We start from the raw sequence: 18,901 nt of genomic DNA, 5'->3' as shown, positions 1-18,901 counted from the left end.
GTCTTCCTGAAAAATAAGAGAAAATAGGTCACTGAGAAAAGCCATTTAAGCCTGCTTAGGCCGGTTCAGGGGCAGGCCGCTGATTTCCCATTGTCAGGTGTGAAATGGAGCCTCGGGCTTGGCTCCGGAATGGGTCCTGGCAGGTAACAGGACCTGAAACTCAGTCCCGGGAGTCTGCACACCTGGAGGAAGACTTTCAGGAGAAGGCTCCGAATGCAGAGGAGATGATCTGGATGGTGGGAAGGAAGGAAGGCTAGTCTCTCATGAGGGGAGCTAAAGGGAATCACGGCTTGACCAGGAGACTCAGGCCTGGCGGCCACGCAGAACCCAAGCCTCACTGTCTGGAAGATTAAACCTCTCTAAACTCTCATGTCTGAGGTTACCATCGTCGAGTTCATGTATTTTGGAGTAAGCATAATAAGAATGAAACATAATACTCCTTTTTTAATGCTTGGGTAATGACCAGATCAAAGTACATATTTAAAAGCAAGCCAAGAAGATATCTCAGACACACAAGTGCCCGCCATCTATCCATGCTGTTTCCTCGGCTTTGAACTTGTTCCTGGCTTGCCCTTGAGTGTGTCACCTGTCTATTTCCCTTGATATCTTCTCTACCTTCTGTGGCCCCCAAGGCCTCTTTGACTTCTTTATAGGCCTTTGCCTTTTCTGCAGAAACCCAAAAGATAGATATACTACATTCTGCCAAGCATACAACCTGGGCTGTAGCAATCTGTCCTGAGAAAGACCTTTAAACTTTCATTTTGACTGGTCTTTCACCCTTTTGAGTGGAGACATTAAGCCGAGACTAAACATGAGCTGCCCCTTTTCTCAACCAACGTCATGAGAGATAAAACACAGTCCCTTTTCAAGACAACGAAGTCATTTCCCCCATCCCAAATTAACCTATGCCCAGAAGCTCTCGGAGAAAATTCTCCTATCCGAGTACCAACCAGGCCCAATCCTGCTTAGCTTCTGAGACCTCCGAGAAAATTGTATCATACTGTCATGTGATCTCACTTGCTAAAATTCCAATCTGCTGCTTATTGGCGTGGGGATGGTGGCTTGTTATCCAAGGTCTTTTTCTCGCCTTCTCTATCTATGCTGAGGGAACTTTTAACTGGCCGACGTCTAGACGGAGGTTCAGCCTGGTAGCTGTATTACTCAGCTTCCTTTCAGAGCATGGCCATGCACTAGACCTGAGGCGGTCAACTGTACATGACAGGATGGGAAGTGTTCTCCTCTGGGATGTGTCTTGTTGGAGGTCATGCCTGTCACGCCTCGGTTTTCTGCCCCACTGCCCGAAATGTGGATGCGCTGGTACACCATATTGGGCCATGCCGGTGAAGACAACGTTCTAGGTATTACAGATTCTGAGATGAAAGAAACTTGGATCCCTGAGGGATGTCATGGGGCAAATTCTCCAACACCATTGGTATCATTCACTTTTTGACCGTCAAGCTTTTGAGAGTAAAATAAAGTTTTACTTCTTTTAAAGCAAGCCAAGTCGGTGGCGCACACCTGAGGAGGCAGCAGAGCCGGAAGATCTTGAGTTAGAGGCCAGCGTGGTGAACCGGGCCACCCAGGGCAGATTCGTTTTCACGGCCCGTGAAGGAATTAAAAGGAAGGGATGTGTTTAATGTGGACAGCAAATTCATTCAGAGTGAAAGGAAAGCACCAACAGCCAAGCGGGGGGACTGCACTCTTGGAGGATGCCCTTGGAGTCCCATCTGGGAGGGAGGGTTTTATGTACTGGGCTCCTCCCATATCTGTGCTGATTGATGGCTTGACAGCTCGTGTAAGACTCTCTGGGTCTTTTCGTTGGTTGAGCAGACACCAGGGCATTGTGGGAAGAAGCCACATTGGATCGGGAGCCCAGGGCACTGTGGGAACAAGAAGTGAGAAGTGCCGTAATGAGACTCGTGCTACCTGCCACACGTGAGGCCCGCCACTCTTGGCTGCTTTGTTTTGTTTCCGTTATTGGAGGTTGAACTCGGATCCTGGGCGCTGTCTCAGCTTTTTTCTGTTTTCCTCCTAAGCCCGGTGCTCTACCACTTGACCCACAGGCTCCACTTTTACCTTCTTGATGGCTAATTGGAGGTAAGAGTCTCACACTCACATTTTCCTGCCCCAGACGGCTTCACACTGCCATCCTCAGGTCTCAGCCGCCCAGTAGCTAGGCTTACAGGCGTGAGTCTCTGCACCAGGCTTGTGTGCTACGTCTGATCTCCTTCTACCCGAGAGTTCCCCTTTCCTTCCCTCAGTGGGCTGCACAGTGATATTCTGCCTCAAAATAAGCAAATGAACACATCCGTAACTCCATGGTCCTGCTGCACAAATGCCTCCCGGGCTGGCACATTCCATCGCAATGCGGCGGTGGGGGGGGGGGGGGGCCCGAGCGTGGCAGCTACGGGAACAGCAGGACCTTTCAGCCGGGGACCGAGCTCCACAACAGCAGGACCTTTCAGCCGGGGACCGAGCTCCACAGTGGCTCCCTGGACACAGCACTGCACCCCGGATGGGCGAGCTTCTCCACGCACTCCTCTATTCTGGCACGCCCACGTTCAGTGGCTGGAATGGCGGTTGAGGGCTTAGGAAACCTTTCTCGCTGTAGAGCGCAGAGTTTCAGTACTACAGTCCTCCAAAATGTCCACGAGGGAAGAAGGGTCCTGGGGAAGAGTAGATTTTAGAAAGAGTTCCCTGAGTCATGTTGCCTTGCACCCGGGCTCAGACATTCTGCTTTGGAGTTTTACATTCTGCTTTGGAGGTTTATCCGATGACGCCATTATTAACAGTGTTAAGGGAGGGTGGCTAAGGGCAAAAGGATGAAGACTGTTCCAGAGGGACAGGGTCAGGGAGCGGAGGGAGGGTGGGGAGGCAGAGCAAGCGTGGCCCACTGAAGAATTCTAGAACCGCCCAGAGGGGGGAGGTGGCTGCCTCAATAATTCTCCCATCCAAGTCCTAGCCAGGCCGACCCCGATCCCAGAGTCCCGCTGGCTCGGGCTGTGAGCCTGTCCCCCAGGTGGCTAAGCTCTCCGTTCTGCTGCCACGGGAGGGAGGCGGCGCTTACACACCAGTGAATAATTATGCTCCCTTTGTTTCCTGGAGTTGGTTTAGCTCCAGGCGAGCCGTTTGAAGTCTCAATGACAATAGTTGTTTTGAATTGTTCTTATAGGAAAACTCCATCCTGCCCCGCTGCCCCTGGTGAGTCACGGTCTGGTCTAGTGTGGTTTATTTCCATCCAGGTTCCCTCCAGCCCTGGGGGGGGGGGGGACAGGCGTCCACGTCAGCCTGGGCACAGGTGTGGAGCGGGAGTGGGGGCGTGCGGAGCCCCGACCTGTGGACCCACAGTCTCCCCAAGCTTCGCCACGTCCTCTGCACCCGGAACCACCTCACTCCCTGTGGGCTGTGTCCAAATCCGGATCATTTAATCCCCTCCGGGCATCGTGAGGTCAGGAACCAGCCTCACCAGGCCTGAGACCGCGGCCCGGCGAAGGGGGAAGCGTGCCGCTGGAGGTGGCTGGCGGTCACTTCACGCTGAGCTCACCGGTGAGTGCCGACACATGCCCCGTAGGTGTAGGCCCGTCGGTGGTAGATTATTCCAGAGCGGCCCTCACAAGTTCTCGCGTCCAGGTCTGCACAAAGCCAACGTTGGTTCTCCAAGGCGGCCTGGCCTTACAAGTCACTTTCACCAAGCGCGGCAGAGTAATGTTCTGGGGCTGGGAACTTGCGCCTTAGAGACGGTCCAAGGTCTGTTCTGCCCCGCCTGGGACCCATTTGCCACGAAGCTCAGGCTAGACGGCCCAGGGCTCCTGCTGACACAGGCTCTCTCTCTCTCTCTCTCTCTCACACACACACACACACACGTGCAGAGACCACTGAGCTCACACGCTCGGTCGCACACAGACCGGGAGCCCCGCTCTCCACCCACCTGCTCACACACCAGGTGCTGTAAGTCGGAGGCATCTGCTGGCCCAGCCGAGCCAGCCACGCGGGAACCCCCGGGTAGCGGGCCGGCGCGGGCGTGCCTCGGGTGCGGATGTACCCCGGGTCCCGGGTGATCCTTGGCTGTGTCAGCTTCCAGCGGTGCTGCTTTTGCAATGCAGCCACGACTAGCTGGTGTGCAAGATGAGGTGGAGATTTTCTCCTGCTCTGAGCGCGTTCCGACTTGCCTTCCTCAGTGTGACGTTCAGAGGCTGACATCCATCGATAATGGGACATCCGCGCTCCCCGGTTAACCTGTATTTTATTAATTTCAGGTTAGGAGAGCAGCAGGACGAGTTCATCGCCCCAGGGTGTCACCAAGGACGTCCCGTTTGTCCACTCAGCCATTCCGGCCTGGGGAAGTTCCTCAGGCCGCCTCCCCCCCGGGTCACCTCCAGACCACAGACAGCTCCAGCTGGGCCAGAGGAGGAGAGGAGGGTCTCCCCACGCGTCCCCCAGCAAGCTTCCTGCCGGGGCTCCTCGGCACAGAGCGGCTTCACATCAGCACTGGAACGCAGGGCGCTGCCCACGCCACGTGAAGCGGGCTTTCCCCTAGGCACACAGTGGACACGGGGGGGGGGGGGGTTCTGTCGTTGGGGGTGACCAGCAGTGACGACCACAACTAGAAATGGGATCAATACCTCTGAGTGAAGCGGACATTCCTGGAAGACAGGCAGCCTTTGCCCAGTGGCCTCAAACAAGCCCACTCTCTCCTGTCCCTCTCGATGTTAGTGTGCAAGATGGGACCTTATGAAACTCTACGCCCCGGTAAGAAACACTTTCTGGAGGGTGGTGCTGAAACGGATCTTTTAGGGCCCAGAGAATCCCCCACTTAGGTGGGGCCACTTATAAATAAAGGGCTGCACAGTTAAAACAGGTGTGGCAGCCGCAGGGGTGTTTGTAGGCCTTTGGCTGTTCTCAAGATAAGAAGGCCTGGCCTCCAGCCCGTGTGTTGTCTGAAGAAGCTCCTGGGTGAATCCAGTTCTTCGTGGAGGGGCGGAGGTGACTGTAAAATGACAGCAGGAGAATGACTCGGGTCACAGGACCCGCCAGGAGGACCGGGGTGCTGGACGCCCAGCTTTTAGCTAAGTCACAGGCCCAGCAAAAGCAGCCTTTAGGACGCCTCTTAAGGGGGTGCTGGGAAACCAAGGCTGCCGAGTGGCTACAGGTCTAGGAGCAGCACGCAGTGCTATCACCGTGGGAGGCTGCCTGCCCCCCACCCCCTGCCATTCCCAGAGCAGGCCCGCGTCCGTGGCGAGGGGGCAGGGGAAGGCTGGGAAGGCCCGGGGAGAAAGACTCCAGCCTCACCCCCTGGCCTGTCTGCCGGTGACAGTCACGGAGCAAGGACAGAAGGGGAGGAGGGGGATTTGGGTGAAACATGGAAAGTCAGGGAGTTGGCACAAAAGGATGCGCTAGTAAGGGTTGCAGAGAGGAAACTCCCATGCAGAAGAGGGTTTACTGAGAGACCAAGCCGCCGTCCGCACAGGATGTAGGGTCTGTAGGGCAAGAGAGGTGGGTGGGGGGGAGATAACATGGGGGAGGGGGAGGGGGAGGGGGTGTGGGACGGCCGGTGACCTCAGAGGACGGGGAAATCCCACTGGCCTGGGGTGACAGGTGCTGGGCCAAGACTTCTAGGGTGCTAGGGGAGAGACAAGAGGGAGGGGCTCTTCCTGCCGGGGAACGAACACCCTTGAGCGTTGAATCACGTTTTTTGCTAGTGCCTGTTCCAGAAGCGTCTCTGCACCGTCAGGCCACGCGCGGTGCACACCTCACTCACGGTCCGAACCTCGCATTTCCACGGCTCCCCGCCCCCCCCCCCGGCTCTGCCAGGGTGGCACTGTCGGTGGGCAGTGGCGGGGGCCGGGGAGCAGAGCACAGGGTGAAGCCAGGGCTGCGTGCAGTGTGCTGAGGGCGAGCCTGGCCGTGGGGAAAGCAGAAAGCCCCCTTTCAGGGGCCGCTCACTGCGGTGCATGGCGCCGTCTGGTCCTGTCCTGTTCTGTCCTGGGGGGGGGGGGGCACGAAGCACTGGGCCCTGTCCTGTCCTGTCCTGGGGGGGGCATGAAGCACTGGGCCCTGTCCTGTCCTGGGGGGGACATGAAGCACTGGGCCCTGTCTGTCCTGTCCTGGGGGGGGGCACGAAGCACTGGGCCCTGTCCTGTCCTGTCCTGTCCTGTGGGGGGGGGGGCACAAAGCACTGGGCCCTGTCCTGTCCTGTCCTGGGGGGGGGGCACGAAGCACTGGGCCCTGTCCTGTCCTGTCCTGGGGGGGGGGGCACGAAGCACGGGGCCCTGTCCTGTCCTGTCTTGTGGGGGGGAGGAACGAAGCACTGGGCCCTGTCCTGCCCTGTTCTGGGGGGGGGCACGAAGCACTGGCCCAGGACAACCAGGCACAGCTTAGAGCCCCCTGCCCCTCAGGCCTGGGCTGGGCCTCGGCGTTGGGGCAGGATGAGGAATGGGTGGCAGGCAGGGGTGCATGGAGGCCAGCCCTTGACCGAGACCACACTCAACCCCGGGGCTCTGGGGCCTGGGGCAGGGGGCTCCATGGCGGATGTGGGGGGGAGGCGCCCCTTCCACCTCCCTCCCCCTCCCCCGCCCCTCCCCCTCCCTCCCCCTCCCCCGCCCCTCCCCTCTCCCCTTCCACCTCCCTCCCCCAGCCTGCCTTCCGCCTCCACCTTCCCCCTTCTACCTCCCTCCCCACTTCCACCTCCCTCCCCCCTCCCCCTCCCTCCCTCCGCACCTCCACCCCGGCCCGCCCTCTTCCCCCCCCAGCCCGCCTCCTCCCGGGCCTCGCCCCGCCCCTCGCCGCCGCGGGAGGGGAGGCCGGGCCGGGCAGCCACCTGAGGAGCCCGCGCCACCGGTGGCCGGCGGGGCGGAGGTGCGGGGAGCCGGCCCGCGCCCGCCCCGAGGCCCCGGGCCCACGCGGCGGAGGGTCGGGTCCCGAGGGGCGCGGCCTCCCCGCGCGGCCCCGCCCCCCGCCCCGCCCCGCGCGGCCCCGCCCCGCCCCGCGCGGCCCCGCCCCCCGCCCCGCCCCGCGCGGCCCCGCCCCCCCGCCCCGCCCCGCGAGGCGGAAGCAACAGGGCGGCGCCCGCGGTCGGCCCCGCGCGCGCCCCCGCTCGGGGCCCGGGGCGCGGGCGCGCGGGCACGCCGGGGGAGCGGGGCCGGGCGCGTGCGCGGGCGGGGGCGCGCGCCGGGCGGGGGGCGGGGGCGCGGGCCGGGCGCCGGGGCGCATGCTCACTCGCGCCCGTGACGCGCCGGGCGGGCGGAGCGGGCCGGGCCGGCTTCAGAGGCGCGGCGGCCGCGGAGGAGGCGGCGGCGGCGGCGGCGGCGGGGCGGGCGGCCGGGCGGGCGGGCGGGCGGCGGCGGCGGCCGGGCAGCCGAGCGCAGGCCGCGCGGGTCCGACGGGAGCGGCGCCGCCCGCACGCACGCACGCACGCGGGCCGGCCGCGTCTTCTCGCCGGCGGGCGGGCGGGCATGCGCGCGGGGGGCCCCCGGCCGCCGCCCCCCGCACCGCCCAGGCCGTGACCGGCGGGGGGCGGCCGCGCGCGCGGGCCCCATCCATGGGCGCGCGGGGCTGAGCGGCCGGACCAGCCATGGACTGCAGCCTCGTGCGGACGCTCGTGCGCAGATACGTGAGTGCGGGGGGCCGGGGGGCCGGGGGGCCGGGGGGCCGGGGGGCCGGGCGGGCCGGGGGGCCGGGGGGCCGGGCGGGCGCCCCGCGCTTCCGACGGGCGGGCGGGGAGGAGGCACGGAGCCCGGCGGCGCGGCGCGGAGCGGCCCCGGCCGGCCGGGAAACTTTTCCTTCCCCGCCGCCCGTCCGCCCGCCCGCCCGGAGCGCCCGGGGCCGCGGGGCCGATCGCGGGAAGTTGGTCCTGGGCGGGCGGGCGGGCTCCGGAGATGGGGACCCGCGGGCCCGGGAGGGCGGGCCCGGCCACCTCGGCGTCCGCGGGTCGGAGGCGCGGCCGCCCCGGTGGCCCGGGACCGCGTTCCCCCCCCTGCCTTTCCCGGGGAACGTGGGGAGACAGCCCGGGTGCAGCGCGCCCCGACGTGACGGGGGCCCTCCCCGGTGTGCGCCCGCCCGGAGTGTGCGCGGTGGAGGGGCGGGCGCCCCGTCCCCGGGCCCCGGCGCCGCCGGGCGGACGCTCCCCGCCCCGCCGTCCAGGGTGCGCGTGGACGCAGGTGCAGTGTGCACGCTCGCCCTCCTCCCGCCGGGGCGTCGCGCCATGGTGTTCCTCGAGTGCGGGCTGCCTCCGCTCCTCTCACCGTGACTCTGAACCCCCGTCCGGGCCGCCGGAGCCAGCCCCCCTCTCCCCACCCGCAGCCCGGGTCCCCCCCCGTCCGGGCCGCCGGAGCCAGCCCCCCTCTCCCCACCCGCAGCCCGGGTCCCCCCCGTCCGGGCCGCCGGAGCCAGCCCCCCTCTCCCCACCCGCAGCCCGGGTCCCCCCCCCCCCCCGTCCGGGCCGCCGGAGCCAGCCCCCCTCTCCCCACCCGCAGCCCGGGTCCCCCCCCGTCCGGGCCGCCGGAGCCAGCCCCCCTCTCCCCACCCGCAGCCCGGGTCCCCCCCCGTCCGGGCCGCCGGAGCCAGCCCCCCTCTCCCCACCCGCAGCCCGGGTCCGGGCGGCTTGTCGTCTGGTTCTGTTCCCTTCCCGGGGCGGTGAGGAGACCTCGGGGGTGAGGGATCCTCTCCTTGCGGTTTCCCTGCCTAACTTGGTTATTAACAAGAGTGAGGCCCTGCTTCCCCTCCTGTTTCCCCGTTCACACGGATGGGGTCCCCCCCCCTCCCCAGCTCCCGGAGAGTCTCCAGCGTGGCCAGAGGTGCAGCCGCCATTGGGAAACTTCCCCGTGGGTGTTTTGTTCCGGGACAGACCGGCCAGTTGCGGGCCTTCTTTTCCCTTCCCGTCAGGCCCGCGGCCCGCAGGTGTCTGGGTGCACATGGCTGTGGGTGGGACCGCCAGGCCCACGGTGCTCACCTGCCTGCCATGAAGTTGTTCAGTGCACGGAGCACTTTGACCTGCTGTGGTAACTTTAAAAATACACAACTTTGGAGAAGGCCCGGGTGGTGAGCCGGTTTCCCTGCGTGAGGCGGCTCGTGAAGTCCCCGCGGCAGGTGCTTTGAGGGTTACTGGCAGATGCGTCAGTAGGCTGCCTGGTTCCAGTCTCCCAGGGCCGCCCCGTATCCTGGACCGGTGGCTAACCTTGTCCTGCCTCAGTGCTCTGGCCTGGGGATCGATCACGGGGACTCATGTCACGGGGCTGTCCCGGGGATTGAGGTAGCACACCGGACGAACTAAGGAGGGACCTGGCTCGGCCAGTTTGTCCCCGCTGGCTGTAGTTTCAGGCAGGGAGAAAGCCAACAGGCCTGTTTTGTAGGGAGGCCCTGATCTGTGGATGAGGATGAACGAGTTCTCCATTGAGCAGTGTGGGAGGCTCAGGCAAGGTTCAGATGCTCTCCAGAAAGACTGTGGTAAAGATCAGCCAAGCAGACACTGCAGTAGCCTTTGACCCTAAAGTTTATTTAGGGATGAGTGTTATCAGCCCGGCGCTCATTGAGTGACTGCCCTCTCCTCCCTTCACGTCACGTGGAGGGCATCTGACTCTTCTCCACATTTCTGTATGTCAAGAGCTTGAGGTCATTGTGTGGCTTGTTTTGTGATTCAGCTTGGATGGAGTTCCTTGTTTGTTGTTTGTCAGCGTTTTGACTGGATGATGCTTCTACCCTTGGAAACTCGTAAGACAGCAAACTTCAGAAAGTCTGAAGGCCTTCCTTGCTGACAGTCGATTATTTATTTTAGGAACAATTGTGTGTTCCATTTGAGTGTTGTTATAATAGCAAAACAAATGGTTTTGGTCCCTGAGGATGCTGTCCCAGAGCCTTAGCCTGTGCCAGCATGCAGTTGTACCTGCTTTTCTTTATGCATTTATTTATTGTCCCCAAATGGTTTGTAGCATGGACACTGGTGGTGTCAAACTGTGAGCCTGTCTCATAGATTTATTCATCTGGTGCAGTTATGCCAGGCCTGCACAGTGCTGGGATTGCTTTTTCTAATCCAGCATGAGTGGCAAATCAGAGTCTTCCTGTTGCTTATCCCCAGGAGTCTGCACCCCACTTTAACCACCACACCTTCAAGTATTTGAGATAAGTGAATCCTCAGGCACACAGTCCCAGGCTACCCATGATTTCTTGCAGGGTGGCGGTAGTCTGCAGGATGGACTTGTAAAGTTTATAAGTAACAAACGTTTAACAAGGCAGCAGTCTGATGAGTTTGCCCAGTGCCTACCTGCCGTCAGGGACTCTCGTGTGCCAAATGGATGTTTTTGTGCTTAAGTTCAGCTGTGTAATTTAACCTGTAGGCTAAATCCTCCCATTGTTCTGAGGAACCCCATTGAATGTCTGCTCATTAGGAATAAGTGATCCTCAGATGCTTTCATTTAATGCCAGAGACTGAATTTAATAACCTGAGGGGAAATGGTTATGTTATTGCAGTCAATTACATTTCTAGAGTTGAGGGCACGTCCTGAGTTTATGATGACTGACAGTGGCATTGGATTTGCCCAGGAAACACACATGCCCGCTACTCAGCACGCCCTCTGTTTGCAGGCATACTGGGCCCTGAAACCCAAAACACAAATTGTCCTTCGGTGTTTGGGGGCCATGTGATCCGACAGAAACAGGGTTAATGAGAGAGTCCCTGGTCTCACACTTACACATGCTCTTCTAACCAGGTTTAACTGCAATTTACCTCCCCTCCTCATCAAGAGAAGGCCGTGTTCACGGCACAGGCGTCAGCGAGGTTTAACCAGGCCCTTGGATGTGGCCATCCGAGAAGCAGCACCGTACCATCGTGAGGAGGTTCTGCACCAGAGTCTGATGGACCTGCACTCATCTCTCCTGGCCACTGTCTGAGATCGGGCTGGCTGGGCGGCCTATTGGCTGCTTACCGTCCTCCACGTAAAGTGGCCACGAAGGAGGCACTACTCAGTAGCTTTAAAACCAGTACGTTTCCCAACTCTTTCAAGGTCAGGGTCAGGCAGTACTGGCCATCTCTTGTCCCTGGAGGGTCCAGTGCTGTCTGTCTGTCCTAGCTGTGTGGCTGCCCCTGTCCTGCTGATGAGCATACAGCCTGTTCTGGTTGGGGTGACCCTGCGGAGTGTAAGCAAACTGTTCCTCACTTTGGTTTTGAAGCTCTTAATTGTGCCTTACCTGCCTCTTGCCGTGTGTCTGTCTGTGTCTCACAGGATGTGAGGAGCAGGGGGAGGTTCTTCTGCTCATACACATCCTGAGAAGGAGGAGTCCGTGGGGAGGACTCCGGGCCTGTTCTGTCCCCTTCTCGGTGGCCCGGGCTCAGGCTGGACCCGGTACATGACCATGGCAGCCGGTTAGAGCTCATGCCTGTCTCTAGCCCAGTCCTTACGTGTCTCGACCCGAGTGGTGTGGGGAGCTGAGTTTAGGAGTGTGGGCTGTGTGCCATTCTCCCCCTGTACATCCTGGGTTTGTTAGTGACGCAGTTTGAATCACTCGTAGTCGCCTTTGTTCTCCGTGTCCATCACTCATAGCACGGTGGAGGTGGTCATTTTCGAGGACGGAGGTGACTTAGCCGTGTATTTTCAAATTCTTGTTCATGTGTGCTTAGCAACCACGTTTTCCACCTCTCCTGATTTATTCTTGCAAAGCGTCCCTCCCCGCCCCCCGCCCCCCGCCCGTGTGTCTGTCTTTCACTTTTGTGGCTGTCAGGATCAGGTCGCACTGAAAGCTTTCCACCAGGACCACGGGGGCTGGGCGGCAGCTATGGCCGCATTGCCGGGTGTCACGCAGCTTCGTGGCTTGGCTGCAGAGGCGCTGGTCGCACCCGTGGCCGCATGAGGGGCCGGTGGACCACGGAGAGACTGGCAAATACAGCTAGTGTTTTGAGGACAGAAAGTGTTCACAGAGGGAGAGCGCCGCCGGCAAGAAGGCTGCGGTCCTGACTCGCTTTACTCTGCCAAGGTGTGTCCTCCACGTCTGGAGGCTGGTGTCACCGCGGGGCCCACGCCGCCCTAAGTGCGACCGGCACCTGCCGTGGTCTTTGGGTGGCCTGGTAGCCTGCCAGGTGGCACCTGCTGTGGACTTGGGTGTCCAGACAGGCTACGGGTGGCACCCGCCGTGGCCGTCAGAGGCTGGACAGCCTGTCTTGGTCGTTGGGTATGTAGAGAGCGTGCTGGGGGGCACCCACGGTGGTGTCTTGGTGGTTAGGCAGCTTGCAGGATTGTGCCACACTGAGTGCTTTGTTTCCCCAGAGGCCGCTGAAAAATGAGAGCGATGGCCTTTGCCATCCTTGCTCCACTAAGAGGAGAGGATCAAATGAACTAATGTACATGGATACAACCTGTACGTTGTAAAGTGCTATAAAAATAACTCAGCAAAAGGTTTGTCGATTTCTCCTGACTCTCATGTGACAGGTAGGTTGTTTTTTTTTTTTTCTTGAAAAGGGAAGGAAAATAATCTTTTTCTTCTCTTTTCTTTCTGGTTGGAGGTTAGGAGAAGGTCTTAGTGGTTTGCTACCCGTGAAGCAGATTGTTTGATCAGAGCTGGAAGGAGGGTGCGCCTGGGTGTTGGCGCACCCTGCCCTCCACACAGAAGGGAGCCCTTCTGCGCAGCATCTGGCTTAGTGACCGGACAGATGTTCGGGCTTATGTCACACAAGTGGATTGGGCAGGGCCGCTGCCTCACGGAGTGGGAGGCTGCTGGCCCGTGAAGGGAAACGGAATTGTTTTCCAGGACCTACTCGCGACGTCTTGCCCAGGCAGCATTGGGGAGCGGTGGTTGGAGTTGGCCCTGAGGTGCACGGGGAATACTTGGACGCTCCGCTGTTTGTGCAGTTGTCCTGAGTGGTGGAATCCTTGGGGGTACGATTAGTGATGGTACCCGTGCACCGGGAGAGTACCCTTCCGGCTCCCTTAAACCAGCTCCTGGCTTAACTCTGTGTGTGTGTGTGTAAGTTACCAAAGTCTTACTTGTTCTTTGCTGAAGTTATGTCACAGACGATACATGGTCTGTGGTGGTAGTTGGAAGAATTTGGGAGATTTTTCTCGTTTGACAAGATGCTAGCTGAGCGGGCCCATGCTACCCAAAACGCCCCTGCCCATCATGTTTTTTTTTGTCCAGTCCTGGGGCTTGAACTCGGGGCCTGAGCACTGTCCCTGGCTTCTTTTTTTGCTCAAGGCTAGCACTCTGCCACTTGAGCCACAGCGCCACTTCTGTCTTTTTCTATATATGTGGTGCTGAGGAATCGAACCCAGGGCTTCATGTATGGGAGGCAAGGGCTCTACCACTGGGCCACCTTCCCAGCCCCGCCCATTGTGTTTTGCGTTGAAGCCTCAGGCCTTGAGACTCCTCCTCCTGCTGTCTGGTGCCGGGCACAGACACAGGCCTAGAGCTGCTTGATGAAGACCGTGGGTTCCAAAGAGGCGTGGGGGTCTGGGTGGGGTTGCCCATATGCCCATTCTCTGTCCCTGTGCCAAGTATGGCACCGTTTATCTGTGCCCTTTCTTCTCTCTGGACCTTCTTCCTGCCTGGGGAGGAGGCATTGTTAAACAGTTCAGTAATCTCCTGCCTCAGAGAAAAGAGGATTTCCTCAGACCTATTTTCAGTGGAGGATTAGGGACAGTGAAGTTCTGCCACAGTGTGTCCTCTAGGGCTTGTGTTGCTCTTCAAGGTCTGATATTGCTCTCCCATCCCACCCCGTCAGTCGCCTCGGAGGTGCTGATGATGAGGTCCTGAGCTGGATGATTTGAGGGTAAATGCAATCTAGGCCGGTCCCAACAAGTGGAATCCCCTAAGCTTACAGTTGCTTTGATTCGGAGGAATGTTAAGACATGACACTACCAGGTAGCCATGAAATTTTCAGTAGCACGTTTCTTCCCCCGTCACAATCAACTTGAATGCAAAACGCAAGTCACATGTAGGGAGAGCTGGCACAATTGTCACAGAGGCCGGAGAGTTTCTGTCTCCCTGAGGTTACCCGGCTCATCTCAGCATTGCTCAGATACAACGTGGAAGTCCAGTGGTACCGGAGAAGATAGTCAGAAGCAACCCCATTGAGGTTCTTATAAAGACATTGCTTAGTACTTGCCAGGTGCTTGACATTAACTGAGTACTGGCCGTGGCCCACGCAGTTGTTAGTGGGGAGACACGGGGTGAGCATGTGTGTACGAAGGAGCGGTGAGGGGGCAAGCGGGGCCTCTGGGCAGAGGAAGGCTGAAGATACATGGACAGCCGTGTGGCTAGCCAGCCCTCTGGATGGACACGGGATGGTGGGGGGGTGGACACAGAATGGCCCCTGGGTGGGCTTTACTTCACTGGGCTCCTGTTGGCTTCCTCTTAAGTTTTATGGCTTAAACTATGGAATCTGCATTACGCCTGGATAGGTTTTAAATTTAAGCACATAGCCAAGAAAGTGTTACAACCGAGGAACGCAATAGGAAATTGGGTTAGTTTCTTGGCCCTGTAGTTCCACCGCGGGTGCCTGGCTGTGTTTTGGGTGCAGTGCTGTGCGCACGTGCCCACGTGCAGGGCTGAGGTGAGGATGGCTCGTGTGCCTCTCGCCTGACGTTGAGTTTGGGTGTTGGGAACATTCTGAGTCTTTTCTGCTATTTTGAAGTCTATGAATTGCCAACCTCTGTCAGCCTCCTGTGCTGTAGACCTCGGGAGTTAGTCCTCATATCTAACCACAGTACTGCACCTGCTGACAACCATTCTTCCCTCCCTCCCCCTCCCTCCCACCTCCTTCCTTTCCTCTCTCCCCCCCCCCCCCACACTTCACAGCCTCTGTGAAGTAAGTGCTGTTGCCCTTACCCTCTGAGAGCAGTATTTCCGCGGGTACCTCTAGTGCTGTTCCTTCTGTGGCTGACTTATTTTACTTAAAACAATGATTGTTAACATTGTAGGGATGCGTTGACTTATTGAATGAACAAACAAGGGATTGACCCTGGACAGCTTCTTATTGTGCGAAAATTACATCTCTGACCTGGGTGCCCCTCCCCCCAAGAGGACAAGCCGAGGTCACCGTGGGCCCCCCCCCCCCGCCCCCAAGTGCAGCTGCAGGAGCGGAGCAGCCGCGCCGTGTGGGAACACCCTTCCAGAAAGCCCTCTTCTGCTAACAAGTTTTCTCTTTAACTTATAACATCGGTGCTTTTATTATCTAGAAAATCATTAATAAGCAGATCCATCACGTTTACTTATATTTGAGTGCTTTCCTAAAAAAAAATGTAGGTTCTGTGAGAATGGTTTGTTACTGTTTCTTCTCCAGAGGTGGTACAGAATGTTTTGTTCTAAGTGGATGTGACTTTTGGATGTCGTCAGCCGCTGTTGCTTTTGGGAGGAAAACGTGCTTCAGCCGTTAGGGCCCTCTTCTTGTTAGCACTTGCTTTAGGGAGACCCTTGGTTGTACCGTGGGAAGTAGGGGCGCTCACGTTTGCCCCGGAGAGCCGCACAGCACCAAGCTGTCGGGGTCCTGGGGGTAGACAGGAGAGCACGGGGGGGGGTGTGTGTGTGGCCTCCCGGCGCCCAGAGCTAGCTCCTGAAGCAGCGGTGCCCGTCCTCTTGCACTTCTGGAAGTGATGTAGAGCCGGCCCACAGTTGCCGTAGACGCCGAGGGGACTCCGCCAGCTGTGGCTTTCCCAAGGGGACTGGGGCTGGCGTGGGCCCCAGGGCTTGACTGAGCTCTGCCCGGTCAGGTCTTGCGAGTGCCTTACCGTCCTGGAGCATGGCCCTCGGTTGCCTGTGTGCTGGGCATGTCGAAGCTGAGTTTGCATAAAGAACTTAGGGTTATCTATGGCTAATTTGATTTGATTTGTTGGTGGACTTGGGTAAAGGAGAGAGGGAGAAAAAAACAACTTGGTTTTTGTCTCAGAGCAAAGGCTAGCAGTGAAGGGCTACGCTCTAGAGCAGCTCTGGTTCCAGGGTGCCAGATGTTTCCCAGGACCCAGTTTGTGCGAGGAGGAAGCAAGAGGGCTGGAGGGAGTCCTGTGTCACCCTCCACACGGGGAGCAAGAGCTGCCTCCTGTGGGGCCATTGTGCACTCCGGGGTCTCGCCTCCCGGAAAACAGGAGCCACTCCCAGGGAACAACGGCGGAGGGCCCCAGGGCTCGGTGCTGATGACTACCCAGGCTGGTCACGTCTGCAGCGAGGCAGCACAGTCCAACAGTGAGCATCTCCCGGGGCCGAGGTGCTCTCCACCAGCACCCGGGCTCAGCACAGCACTGACCCGTGCTCTGCACCAGCACCCGGGCTCAGCACAGCACTGACCCCTGCTCTGCACCAGCACCCGGGCTCAGCACAGCACTGACCCGTGCTCTGCACCAGCACCCGGGCTCAGCACAGCACTGACCCGTGCTCTGCACCAGCACCCGGGCTCAGCACAGCACTGACGCACAGCACTGACCCGTGCTCTCCACCAGCACCCGGGCTCAGCACAGCACTGACACGTGCTCTGCACCAGCACCCGGGCTCAGCACAGCACTGACCCCTGCTCTGCACCAGCACCCGGGCTCAGCACAGCACTGACCCGTGCTCTCCACCAGCACCCGGGCTCAGCACAGCACTGACCCGTGCTCTGCACCAGCACCCGGGCTCAGCACAGCACTGACCCCTGCTCTGCACCAGCACCCGGGCTCAGCACAGCACTGACCCCTGCTCTGCACCAGCACCCGGGCTCAGCACAGCACTGACCCCTGCTCTGCACCAGCACCCGGGCTCAGCACAGCACTGACCCCTGCTCTGCACCAGCACCCGGGCTCAGCACAGCACTGACCCCTGCTCTGCACCAGCACCCGGGCTCAGCACAGCACTGACCCGTGCTCTGCACCAGCACCTGGGCTCAGCACAGCACTGACCCCTGCTCTGCACCAGCACCCGGGGTCAGCACAGCACTGACCCCTGCTCTGCACCAGCACCCGGGCTCAGCACAGCACTGACGCACAGCACTGACCCGTGCTCTCCACCAGCACCCGGGCTCAGCACAGCACTGACACGTGCTCTGCACCAGCACCCGGGCTCAGCACAGCACTGACCCCTGCTCTGCACCAGCACCCGGGGTCAGCACAGCACTGACCCGTGCTCTCCACCAGCACCCGGGCTCAGCACAGCACTGACACGTGCTCTGCACCAGCACCCGGGCTCAGCACAGCACTGACCCCTGCTCTGCACCAGCACCCGGGCTCAGCACAGCACTGACCCCTGCTCTGCACCAGCACCGGGGCTCAGCACAGCACTGACCCGTGCTCTGCACCAGCCCCCCCACAGTACTCTGGAGCTAAGGTTCAAGATGTGGAGGCTTGGGAGGGCTTGGCAGCTGGACCTCAGGCGGTCCACTCACAGAACCTTCCACATGCCCCTCGGTGTGCCAGGGCAGGCAGCTGAATGGTGTCTGTAGTTCCCTTTGCAGCTCTGGAGGGAGACAGGACTTCCAGGTTCCACCTGTTGGCCGCACGGGCCTCTGGGAGGCACGTGATCTTGCACACTCAAGCTACAAATGGCAATCCTACCACAGGTGGGTCTCTGCACTTGGCTTTGCTGATGGTGTTGCTCAGTCTGCAGATAGGGGCCTCAGTGTGCACTGCTGGTGGGGCTGTTCAGTCCGTAGACTCGGTGTGACTAGCGAAGTCTGGATGGGTGGAACGTGCCTGCTGGTGCACTTGTCACCCTGGTGGACGTCAGTGCAAAACTGGCCTTTTCCAAGAGGATGGGGCCGATGTGGGGGAGGCAGGGCACGGCCCCTCCCCAGAAAACAACCAACGGGGATTTTCCTCTCTTCTTGATGCCCGGCAGAGCTTTCCGGACCGTGCCGGGACGTCATACCAACACGAACAGCAACTAGAGCCTTCCGGAAGAGGGCTTCCAGAGGAAGCGGTGCCTCACGGGTCAGCACGGCGGGAGGCCGGCAGGCCCCTTGGCAGGCAGCCATGGGTGCCCTTCCTCAGGCCTGTGGGAGGCCGCCTTCCCGCTTCTGGGAGGCGTGGCGCTGGCACCTCACTTTGCACAGTGCTCCAGACTGAGGGAGCCGCTGGGTATTAAGTGTTCACGGAGAGGTTGTTCACAGGTGGCCAGTGTGGACAGTGCAGGAAGAGGTCAGTTCCAGACACGTGACGGCAGTCATCTGCCATCCCTAGATGGTGGGCTCTCAGTGACCTTGTCCTCATCTGCTGCCCCTGTGTGATGGGCTCTGTGTCCCTGCCGTGTGATTGGCGGAGCTCAGCTTGGGCCCCCGGACACCTGGGGAAGGGGCAGGAGGTTGGAGGCCTGAGGGTCTGAGCCTGTCCCAGCTGGAGAGGAGCTCATGGTGTGGGCTGGGTCATCAGGGCCCTCTAAGTGCGGTCCTGGTGCTCACGGAAGAGAAGGGAAGGGAAGGCCGTGCTCCTGGCCCGCTGAGGGCAGTCCTGGTGCTCACAGAAGAGAAGGGAAGGGGAGGCCGTGCTCCCAGCCCGCTGAGGGCCGTCCTGGTGCTCACAGAAGGGAAGGGAAGGGGAGGCCGTGCTCCCAGCCCGCTGAGGGCCGTCCTGGTGCTCACAGAAGAGAAGAGAAGGGAAGGGGAGGCCGTGCTCCCAGCCCGCTGAGGGCAGTCCTGGTGCTCACAGAAGAGAAGGGAAGGAAAGAGAAAGCTGTGCTCCCAGCCCGCTGAGTGTGGTCCTGGTGCTCACAGAAGAGAAGAGAAGGGAAGGGGAGGCCGTGCTCCCAGCCCGCTGAGGGCAGTCCTGGTGCTCACAGAAGAGAAGGGAAGGGAAGGCTGTGCTCCCAGCCCGCTGAGGGCAGTCCTGGTGCTCACAGAAGAGAAGGGAAGGGAAGGGGAGGCCGTGCTCCCAGCCCGCTGAGGGCAGTCCTGGTGCTCACAGAAGAGAAGAGAAGGGAAGGCCGTGCTCCCAGCCCGCTGAGGGCAGTCCTGGTGCTCACA

The 18,901-nt window shown here is 60.2% G+C and overlaps 2 protein-coding genes across 4 annotated transcripts in view; one reads left to right on the top strand and one right to left on the bottom strand.

The window, feature by feature from the left end:
* The window catches only part of LOC125345518 (guanine nucleotide exchange factor DBS-like), a 928,411-nt gene that overhangs the window by 735,780 nt on the left and 173,730 nt on the right, over positions 1–18,901 (bottom strand).
* Positions 7,458–18,901, top strand: part of Atp11a (ATPase phospholipid transporting 11A) — a 103,608-nt gene continuing 92,164 nt past the window's right edge. For all 3 annotated transcript variants that reach the window (XM_048337648.1, XM_048337647.1, XM_048337649.1), the window contains exon 1: positions 7,458–7,609. In XM_048337648.1, coding sequence (XP_048193605.1) covers positions 7,571–7,609 — 39 coding nt within the window. In that variant the 5' untranslated portion in view covers positions 7,458–7,570. The remainder of the gene's footprint in view (positions 7,610–18,901) is intronic.

Source organism: Perognathus longimembris, unplaced genomic scaffold, assembly GCF_023159225.1.
Source record: "Perognathus longimembris pacificus isolate PPM17 unplaced genomic scaffold, ASM2315922v1 HiC_scaffold_5797, whole genome shotgun sequence".
NCBI classification, from domain to species: Eukaryota; Metazoa; Chordata; class Mammalia; order Rodentia; family Heteromyidae; genus Perognathus; species Perognathus longimembris.
This window is presented reverse-complemented; position numbering and strand designations above follow the sequence as displayed.